The sequence below is a fragment of the Saimiri boliviensis genome, chromosome 7, assembly GCF_048565385.1.
Source record: "Saimiri boliviensis isolate mSaiBol1 chromosome 7, mSaiBol1.pri, whole genome shotgun sequence".
NCBI lineage: Eukaryota > Metazoa > Chordata > Mammalia > Primates > Cebidae > Saimiri > Saimiri boliviensis.
Genome location: NC_133455.1, coordinates 18,759,689 through 18,770,788, shown reverse-complemented (window position 1 = coordinate 18,770,788; position 11,100 = coordinate 18,759,689). Strand labels below are relative to the sequence as shown.

Below are 11,100 nucleotides of genomic sequence, written 5' to 3'. Positions count from 1 at the left end.
TAGTTAGAATTCCTAAAGGCTTTTCTTCTCTAACGCCTACACAAATTCCATTAAAACAAAAAACCTAATTCCAGGGATATAAACCAGTGGATAGATAATAGTCGGCTTTATCACACTCAAGGGCAACGGATCCCAAATTCCCCTGTGATGGGCATGAGAAAGCACATGGGGTGAGAAATTCACATGCAGGACAACCCCTTCCTGTTTCCTTCACTTCCTATCCCCTCTAGTCGGTCAGTAAAAAGAACAGGAAAAAAAAAAATGGGTGTTCAAGTTCCTTGTACTTGTTTAAGCACATGGTATTTATTAGGCATTAATGGCACACAAATATAAGGCACGAGTACTTAATTCTTACCCTCCCCCCTTAGCAACATACAGAGACATAATTGCATAGGGACACTCACTTACAAACACACTCACACTCTCACGTACTTGAACACACTCAGCCTCACATCTTACCCTGTTCTCTTTATTAGGGTGTTTCAAAAAAAAGAGAAGAAAAAAAAAACTTCTTAATCAAAAAAAGCAAAGCACATTCGAAGGAGGAAAAAAAAACACAAACTTGGTTTTGAGTATCAATAAAATTAAAAGCTCTTGGCCAGCTTGTATGCTGGGTTTCATTTCATGTTATTACTTAATTAGAATTCCTATTTATAAATAAATAGTACCAGTAAAATATTACATCTGAAGAACCCTACCATAACACTTTACTTACACACTTTTTGTTTTTAATACTGTTTTCTGTTTTCAGTAAACACAGTTTTGTGTTAGCACTGGTGTGGGCGTGATTTCTTTGGAGAGACATCATAGGTGGGTGCGTCTTGCCTTTTCTGTAGAAATTGTGGATTCTGCTTGACATCCAGTTTGGGTTTTTGGTGATGGAGGTTTGCAAGGTTGGGGATGGCCTTGTTTTTTTCATTTTTTTTTAATCAGGAAGAATATTTATTTTGGCTTTTTGTCTACAACTCTTGTCAGCACAGAGTTTGAGCCGTTATCACAGTCCTGCCTGTGTGTAAACCAGGGCTTTTTAAGTTTTTCAAAGCAAGCTTTCCGGAGGGGAAGCTATAGGCCATGTTTTAGCGACAGACAGCTGGAAAGACAGAGCTGGCAAGACAGTAGAGCTGAATAAGATAGGATGCCAGGGGGCGTCAGTGTTATCCTGACTCCCGGGGTAAGTAGAGGCAAAACTGAGCACCGTGATATTGGAGAAAGCAGGACAAAACCAAAGCAAATGGGGACATAGAGAGGCTTTTCAGAAACATCACATGGCAGAGGTAGGTGCTTTTCTTAGTCAAGGGGAAACGTGGTGAATTTAGGTTTCAGGGATAGTTTATTTGAAGGGAATCCCACAAGTACATATTTTGAAATATACTTGCCTCAGACCTCCCCCCAAATAAGGGACTGGGTCCCATTAAGAAAATTGAAAGAAAAAATATATTATTATTTATTATATAACAATGTCAACATTAACACCAAGACAGGGAAAGACTCCAGCTACGCACTAGGGAAAGACACTCAATGAGGCAAGACTTTCTAGAGCCCAAAAGAAGGAATGGGGGAAGAGATCTGGGGAGTAGCATGAATGTGGCTGGTTGATGAGTGTGGTGGTAGTGGGGGTAGGACTCATCTTTTTCTGTGTGTGTGTGTTTTTTTAAGTTTTGAGACAAAAAAGTCACATTTTTAAAATTGTGGTTTCAAGCTACTGATTAGATCAGCGTCCAGCAACCTTGAGTGCAGATGTGAACACGGGGTGAAATGAAAGATCTTGTCCGTGGGGTTCTCTTGGCTACTGTCTCTCTCCTTCCCTTTCTCCTCTGTCTCTCTCTCCTCTCTCTAGGAAATGTCTGTTGTGAAGCAGGCCTCACTTTAGCTATTGTCGTTCCACTCTGGCACCATGCCAACTCCGTGCACCGAGTGGTACTGATGTGGGGACAGAGTCCTTGGCACACCGTGAGAGTAGAGGAACTCGGGGGGCTGAAGGGTGCTGGGGGACTGCAGGCCAGTCTGAGGCCCGCACTGCCTGACCACAGGCTGGTGGGCCACGGAGGTCTGATGCTGGAACATTCCCTCTCCCAGCTGCGGGGAGCCATGGTTGGCCATGCCAGCCAGCCGGGGGACCAGCGGCCCAGAGGTGAAGTGAGCAGAGAAGTGCTGGTAGGGTAGCCTGTCCATGGGCTGCACGGTGGTGACGGTGCAGCTGCTGTAGGAAGGCATGCTTGGCCACGTGTTGCAACTGATGTCCTCCAGGCTGGGCACGGGCTCGCTGGGTGGCGCAGAGCTGGCGTACATGCAGGCCTGCCGCTGTGCCGACTCTGTCCTGTAGGAGCCACCCAGGCCCTGCTGCTGCGGGTAGCTGGAGCGGTAGAAGGAATCTTCTTCACTGGGTGACGTCTCCATGTAGGGCTTCTTATAGGGATGGTCTGTGGTGGAACATTCTTCCTCTGTGAAGACAGAAGAGACAGCAGTGAGGCCAGGAGCGAGCACCAGGCAGCTAAAAGTGGAGACAGTTATTTGGCCTAAGTACTGAAGAACAAAGCCTGAGACACTGTTAGCCCTAACTGCCATTCTGAAAATGAAAAGGAAGTGGGGTGGACTGTCACGGTGAGACCTTGGGCTATGGAGTTCCATGCAAACAGTTTGACCTTTCTGGATTCAGTTCCTTCATCAGTAAGATGGAAAGGACAATAATAGCCCTTCCTACAGAAGGCAGTGTTGAGGAATTAAATGGGAAAATACAGGAAGCACTTAGTCCAGAGCCCAGAAACATTCAATAAACAGCAACTAGCCAGGTGCAGTGATACACACCTATAGTTTCAGCTGCTTGGGAGGCTGAGGCCAGGGGGTCGCTTGAGCCCAGGAGTTTGAGACCAGTCGGGGAACATAGTGAGACCCACACACCTGATCTCAAAAATAAATAAATAAATAGCAATTATTATGATCTTTCCTCCTCGCCAGCATGTAAATTTCGTAAAGGCGGGACATTGTCTGCCATCTCCGTCACTATATTCCCAGAACCTAGTAAATACCTACTCTTAATAATAACAGTAGCATCAACAATAAGTCAAAACAAACACAATAAGTTAAAACAAACACAATAAGTCAAAACAAACACATACAGTACTCTGTGTAGCACGATTCTAAGCACTCTCCATAAAGTAACACATTTCATCCTCACAACAACCCTACCAGGTGGGTTTTACTATTACCCTCGTCTTACAGATGAGAGAAAAAGGACTCAGAGGTTAAGAAACTTGCCCAAAGTTTTACATGGCTGATAAGCAGTAGAGCAGGATCAGAATCCAAGTAGTCTGACTACAAAGTCCTTGCTTTTTACTTCCTTGTTACATAGAGAAGACATGCAATCAATATTTGTAAGATGGATGGATGATGGATGGAGGGATGGATGGATGGAGGATGGATAGAGGATGGATGGATGGATGGAGGATGGATGGATGGATGGAGGATGGATAGAGGATGGATGGATGGATGGAGGATGGATGGATGGATGGAGGATGGATGGATGGATGGATGGAGGATGGATGGATGGATGGAGGATGGATGGATGGATGGAGGATGGATGGATGGATGGATGGAGGATGGATGGATGGAGGATGGATGAGTGGGAGAGAGCTTGAATGAATGCCCAAATCCTTTCCTAATGCCTCACGTAAGCAGGTGCCTAGTTAATATTTGTTAAGTTGGTACAAGTTAATGTGTTGCTGTTTCCTGCTGAGCAAGTCACTTCCTCCGCTGTGCACTAGTTATTTTCTAGTGCAGGGCAGTGGAGATAGTTCTGTCTCTGAAACGGGGTCTCCTTTCACCACTTTGGGGTCCCTGGCCCCCTTGAAAACAAGCAAAAGTGCTGGACTATTTCCTAAAAAAACTATGTTGAAACACAATGTGTTGAAAACTGCATGTGCATACAAGGCTTTGCATACAATTTCAGGGGATTCAAAGACTCCCTAAAACCCAGAACCCAGGTTAAGAAGCCTAGACATGTCTGGATTTGAATCAGGCTCCTTTATTAATGTCTGTATGATACCAGTAGACACCAGCATCTATGCTCAGAGACTCATCATCATCTCTGAATCAAAGTGGGTAATACTTACCTCAATGGTTAGCTAAGAATTAGGTAAGATTGAGCATATAAATCTCCTGATGCCCATCAACATGAGCAGCTCTTTTTTGCAGGGGTAACACTACCAGTCAATCTCATGGTAGATATAATTTACAATAATACCTTTGAGTTATTCCCTTCAGGGGAAGCAATACTAAGGGATATCTACCAAGGTGTAAAGCTCAACCCAGACCCATTTCTTAGCTGAAATTTTACCATCCAGACTGAAAATTATCTTTCTTCATCTTCTTATCTCGTTCTAGTCAGTAAATGTTAAGAAATTATGTCTGTCTCTAGAGGGGGTAAAGAAAAATGAAACACTGGGGCATCCACGCAACTCACTGTGATGGCTGATGGCCATGAAAACAGAATGCTGAACTAAATAAATGAGAGGAAATGATCAGAGATCCTGATCATTTATTGAGCACCTACTACGTGACCTTACTTTTTATCTCACAGTAATTTTCCTCAAGGTGTCTGGTGTCATGCCTGCCTCACAAAGGTAGAAACTAAAGCTCAGAGAAGTGACTTGCCCAAAGTCACATGGCTGAGAAGGAACAGAGGCTGGAATCCAAGCCAGATTGGATAGACTTTGCCTGTACACCTTGCTTCCCACTCTCTAGATTTCTAATATCCAGTGCCACTCGTGCAATCATACAACAGATCATTACTGAGCTGCTCCCAAGTGCTAGGTATTGTACCAGGTGCTGGAGATACGGTGGTGAACAGGGTAAACGTGCCCCTGTTTTTGGTGCACGTCCTTGATCCCAGTCCATCCTATCGTGAGCAGTAAATGAGGGAGGCTGACACTCTGTGACAGAGGGTGTCCTCAGCTATAAAGCCTCAAGTAAGCCATTCTCTTAAGAGTAAATCTGGGCCAGGCACAGTGGCTCACCCCTGTAATCCCAGCACTTTGGGAGACCAAGGCAGGTGGATTGCCTGAGGTCAGGAGTTTGAGACCCACCTGGCCAACATGGTGAAACCCCATCTCTACTACAAATACAAAAAAGAGTTAGCCAGGCATGGTGGTATGTGCTTGTAATCCCAGCTACTCAGGAGGCTGAGGTAGGGCAATTACTTGAACTAGGGAGGTGGAGGTTGCAGTGAGTCGAGATCATGCCAGCCTGGGTGACAGAGCAAGACTCTGCTTCGAAAAAAAAAAGAGTAAATCCTTTGGCTTTGGTAAAACAGCTCCCCAACCTGGGTAGAGTAGCTTGGGTTTGGGTTCCACCAATCACCTCCATTTGTATCACCGTCCAAGTGACACCCACGGGTAAGCCAAAAGTGTCCACGAACAAAACGTATCTATGTTGGGGTTGTGCCCACTTAACAGCAAGCAAATTTATTTTCCGCTAGACTCTTTCTGGGCCACATCTGGGACCCATAGGATGCCCAAAAAAATTGTACCGAAGAAAAAAAGTGAAAAACACACTCTTCCAGGTGTTCTGTCTACATCATGACAACCATCCAGATGTTTGAAAACATCCAGATAGGTCTTGAAGACACTGATCTACTCAGCCTGGTTCTGTCCTCACCATCTCCTCCCTTGATTCCTTCCCTTCCATTCTTCCCTCCACTCCCTAGATTCATAAACCTGAGTGTTTCCATTGTTGCTGGAATCATAACTTTTGGGTTTTCCATTTAACCAATGTGTTCCCCTTTTCAATAATAGAAAGTACAGCTGCAGGGTACCCTTGGCAAGAGAAAAAAAAACAAGGCAAACTAACCATTCTCAAGTTTCTGATCCCCTTCCAGATTTGTTACAAGTAAAAAAGGAAGAATAATAAGAAAACGGCCGGAACACATTTTGGAAAATCGTAAAATTATACATTCCAGTCTTTAATACCCCGAAGATCTAATACAGAGCACTAAGAAAAACTCAATTTTGGCTTATTGATGAAAGCAGGTCTTGAACATTCTCAAATTCCTCTCAGGCCTCATCACATTGTAAAGAAATTCCAACTCAAGGATCCAAATTTCAGGTCAGTCATGATAAATGCTCTGGATATAATCTCTGTGTTTATTTTGGTTATGGCTTGGTTTCTCTCTCTCTCTCTCTCTCTCTCTCTCTCTCTCTCTCTCTCTCTCTCTCTCTCCCTCCCTCCCTCCCTTTGTCTCTCTCTTTTTGAGAGCCCAATAACTGTTCAACAATAAATAACTGTCTCCAGCCAAGTCACAATTAGCTTTCAGGGTTGGAGCTGTAGTTAGGTATCAAGTCTTCCAATGAGGTGAGTCCACAACTCAGCTTCAGAAAGTTGCTTATTAAGATTGGTCAATTATGGCCGGGCGCGGTGGCTCAAGCCTGTAATCCCAGCACTTTGGGAGGCTGAGGTGGGTGGATCACGAGGTCAAGAGATTGAGACCATCCTGGTGAACAAGGTGAAACCCCGTCTCTACTAAAAATACAAAAAGTTAGCTGGGCATGGTGGTGCGTGCCTGTAATCCCAGCTACTCAGGAGGCTGAGACAGGAGAATTGCCTGAACCCAGGAGGCGGAGGTTGTGGTGAGCCGAGATGGTGCCATTGCACTCCAGCCTGGGCAACAAGAGTGAAACTCCGTCTCAAAAAAAAAAAAAAAGATTGGTCAATTATATTGCAACTACCCTAAACCCAAATGAGTCTTTTAGGTAACAGGAAAGTTATTCCTGATTCTGACCACTCATTATGGCATGGCACTGTACAAAACTCTAGTCCTTTGGATTTTTCTAGATGTTTTTGATTCTGGATGAAGTGACTTTAGTAATGCATCCAGGGCACAGATACTAGGGCACAGGGTTATGGCTCCAGTGCTCACTGGCCATGTGACTGTGGGTGAATCACCAGGCCATTACAACCTCAGTTCTTGACTGCAAATGGAGATAATACCTGAACTTTTCATGAGATTTAAGTGCAGGTGAGTTTCTATCTTCCTTGCACATAAAGCGTTCAAATCTTGTCTGTCCAAATGACCTGTATCTACTCTCTTTTCCCTCTTTCTCTTTTGGAAGACTGGACAGATAGCTTTCTGAAAGGTATCCCATACTTAAAAGTATATGGGTAGATTATAGAGCTGGAAAGCTCAGAGTTCTTTAAATACTAATCCTAGTGAGCAAATATTGTCACAATTCCCACATGCGTCATTTCTCTTGCCAATTCAGTTCATTCAGCTGAAGGACCATTGTTGTCTTCCCAGATAGAGACCCTGAAACTTGGAGTAGTAATCTCTCTAGCTGAGTGACCTTCAGCAAGTTAGAAAAGTGGATATAATTCAGGCCTTCTGACTCACAAAACAGTGCTTATTCTGACAGATGTGACAGATGGCCCTAGGCTTTCCATTTTATGCAATCCTACATGCTCAGCCAACATGAAAAGGTAGCAACCCTTGACTCTTAAGGATGAGTGGGTGGATGAGTAGATGGATGAATGGGTGGGTAGATGTATGGGTGGGTGAATGGGTAGATGGATGAATGAGTGGGTAGATGGATGGGTGGTTGGATGGGTAAATTAGTGGGTAGATGGGTGGGCAGATGGATGGGCAGGTGGATGGGTAGGTAGATGGATGCATGCGTGGGTGGGTAGCCAGATGGGTTGATGAATGGGTGGGTGGATGGATGAGTGGGTAGAGGGGTCGGTGGATGGATGGGTTGATGGATGGGTAGGGGGAGGGATGAGTGAGTGAATGGGTGAGGGGATTGGTGGGGGGATGAGGGTGTAGATGAGTGGGTGGATGAATGAATGAGTGGACAGATGAGTGGATGGATGGGTGAATAGATGAATGGGTGGGTGGGTGGATGGGTAGGTGGATGAGTGAATAGTGGGTGGACAGGTGGGTGGATGAGTGGATGAATAGATAAGTAGGGGGATGGCTGGGTTTTTTTTTTTTTTTGGTGTTTTGTTTTTATTTTTGTTTTTGTTTTGGTGTCCCCATGCTCTTAGCTCTTAGTATAAAGTAGGAAGGGCTGGAATGGTATTGTGGGAAGATTCTCAACTAGAAATCAAAAGACTCAGTTTCCAATATCACCTAGTTACTACCTAAAACCATTAAATTTACATACTGGCTTATCATATGTCTCATCCAGTAAGAATAGAAGTTTCTTGTATGCAGGAGCCTTTCCACTGTGTTCTCCACTGATCCTAAGCACCCAGCACAATGTCCATTATATATTAAGCGCTCAACAAATAAAGACTAATCGGATGCATCCATCCCAGATCTACCATTCATCAGCCACATAAGCTTAGAATATAGCCCTGCCTCTTGGTCCTCCATTAGACCCCTGCAAAGCAAAGGTGGATGGCAACTCCCCTAATTCAAAGACTGCCGCAGGGAACTGGGAAATCAGCAAAGGAATGGATATGAAATTGCTTTTTAAATACACAGCCCTGAGAAAATGCACTCTTTTCCCTATCTAATTCCCCTTCCCCTCTCAATCTCTAACTTTCCTTTGAATATCTGATTCAGTCCATGGCTTTGCTGAAATCTTTATTTGGGTTGCTTTTGGTTTCTAATGGGAGTGACAGTCAGAGGTGGGAGGGAGAAAGACAGACAAGTGCTCTCCCAGGCCCTGGGGTCCTGGATTTGATTGAGTGGCATTGATAAAAGACCTTCCCGGCTTTTTTGGCTCAATCCATCGGGAGAGATAGTTTGGAGACAGCCGATTCCAAACACAAGGAGCCCTCTGGCCTGCCTGGCCCTTTGACGTTTCACTGGGCCTGACTCCTGGGATCACTGGAAGGGAGACAGACAATGAGGGGAAGTCAGATAGTGGGGCAGGCAGGGGCCAGGGGGAAAACCACCCATGGAGTTATCACTTAACGAGAATCCCAACTGGAAGGAAACCTCCGCTGATTCCTTATCACTTTACAGTGTGGAGGCTGATGATGAATTACTATTTGTTGTCTCCCAGGCAGGACAGAGAGCCCTTGGATGGAATGCTCCCTGCCAATGGGAGCTCCCTTTTGGGGGTGAAGGGAGGTGAGAAGGGCAGAGGTTTCCGGGAAGGTGAAAGGATTTCTCCAGGGTGCACACACCCCATTCACCCGGAGCCCACAGACCGCAGTGTGCATCTCCAGCCAGGCCGCTGAGGAGCTGGGTGACTTTGGGGACGTTTCCCAGTGGTGGTTTCCAAATCCACAAAGAAGGGGCAATTCTTCACCTTGTTATCGCCAACCAGCCATTATGTCCTGATTCCACCCACATCTCCAGCTTCCCCTCACATTCTGACTGGAGCCACCATCTCCCGTTTCAGACCCTATGACGGCCTCTCAGTGGGTCTGTGGTGGCAACTCTAGTCTTGTGCTATTGATATAATAACTGATATAATATAATTGTGATGGCTTCCAAATATAAAACGGAGAACTTAATCACAAGTTTAAGTCCCACCAATGGGCATGCACTGGTGGAAGGGTAAAATCTGATGTCCTTCATTAAAATGGCTTACACCTCGCTGATGCCTGCCTTTCTCTCTAGCCCTTATCCCCCCTCCAACTTTGCCCTTGCCCTGAGTGCCAGCATCTCAGCCTTCTGTTCACTTCCCAGGGGCAGGCTCTTCCTCAGCCAAGGGGCTTCATGCAAGCTTTCCTCTATGCATGGACACCCTCAAACCTCCCCTTCCCTATCCAACACTCACTGTCCTCAGATCTCAGCCTCAGTGCTTCCTGATCTTCCACCCTAGACTGATACTCCAGTTTGATATCCCTTAACACTTTACCTATCTCCTCATAGCATTCAATCATTTATTTTATTTTAATTTTTCTTTTTCACCCAGGCTGGAGTGCAGTGCTGCAATCACAGCTCACTGCAGCCTTGAACTCCTGGGCTGAAGCAATCCTCTCACCTCAGCCTCCTGGGTTAGCTAAGACCACAGGTGTGTGCCAACACGCCAAGCCAGTTTTTTTTTATTTTTTTGTAAAGATGGAGTCTCACTATGTTGCCCAGGCTAGTCTCAACTCCTGGGCTCAAGTAATCCTCCAGCCTCAGCCTCCCAAAATGCCGAGATTACAGATGTGAGCCATGTGCCAGGCTTCACAATTTTCATTAAGCCATTATATAATTACTTGTGTAATATGTGACCTGCTTGCAACAGTGTGAGCTTCCTAAGGGCAGGCTTGAGGCAAGCACATGTTCATTGAGCACTCGTAGGTGCCAGGCACTGTTCTAGGTGCTTCCTGTGGATGATGTAATTTCCTCTCATCCCAACCATATCAAGCAGATGCTACCACTATCCTCAATTTGCACGAAAGGAAGATAGTTGAGGCCCAGAAAGGTGAAGCAATTCGCCCACAGACACACAGCTACAAAGTGTCAGCAACTGGGAGTATTTCTACAATGGATCAGCCCCCAACTCCAGCCCCCTGTGGCCACTCCAAGTTGATCTTAAGTTCATCCAAGGATCCTGCAAACACTCCATGAAAGTCAAGTCATAACCTAAGAGGTTTGTGAACCTTGCATTCAAAGCCTCCCCACTGCATCCTTCAGGAATGCGTTTATAAGGATGCTGCTGTAAATATCGAACCTAAAAAGCACCATGATTCTTTTCGACTACTTCCTGCCAGTCTTTTCGTCTGGCATTAATTTAATCGATTAGACCTCCCTAATTCAAACCTGGTGAGCTCTTAACATGTTTGACCCAGTCTCAAAGACCGATCTTCAGTGGAAAATGAAATTTTGAGATTGTACCGGATGAGGAAAGGTAACCAAGACAGTATAGAGTGGTGGTGAAATGCACAGGTGTAGAATTTGCAGACCAGGCTGGGGTTCAAGAACCACTGGCACTTTTTGTTTGGAACCTTTCTGAGCCTCAGTTTCCCCATTGGTAAAGTGGGTTAATAATAGCGCCTACTCCACAGTGTTGTCAAAAAAGCTGGTGGTCTGGGACTTAGGAAGGGCTCCCTTAAATATCATATAAAACAGATTTTGTTTTATATGATATTTAAGGGACTTGTGTCCCATGGGACATTCTTAACCTCCTGCTCATGCCTAAAGAGGCAGACATATTTGCAGGCATC

General features: G+C 45.2%; 1 protein-coding gene across 2 annotated transcripts in view; it reads right to left on the bottom strand.

Annotated features, from left to right (window-relative positions):
* Positions 1–281: 281 nt before the first annotated feature.
* The window catches only part of TBX5 (T-box transcription factor 5), a 54,610-nt gene continuing 43,791 nt past the window's right edge, over positions 282–11,100 (bottom strand). For both annotated transcript variants that reach the window (XM_003932215.4, XM_010342837.3), the window contains exon 9: positions 282–2,441. In XM_003932215.4, the coding sequence (XP_003932264.1) occupies positions 1,867–2,441 (575 nt within the window). In that variant the 3' untranslated portion in view covers positions 282–1,866. The remainder of the gene's footprint in view (positions 2,442–11,100) is intronic.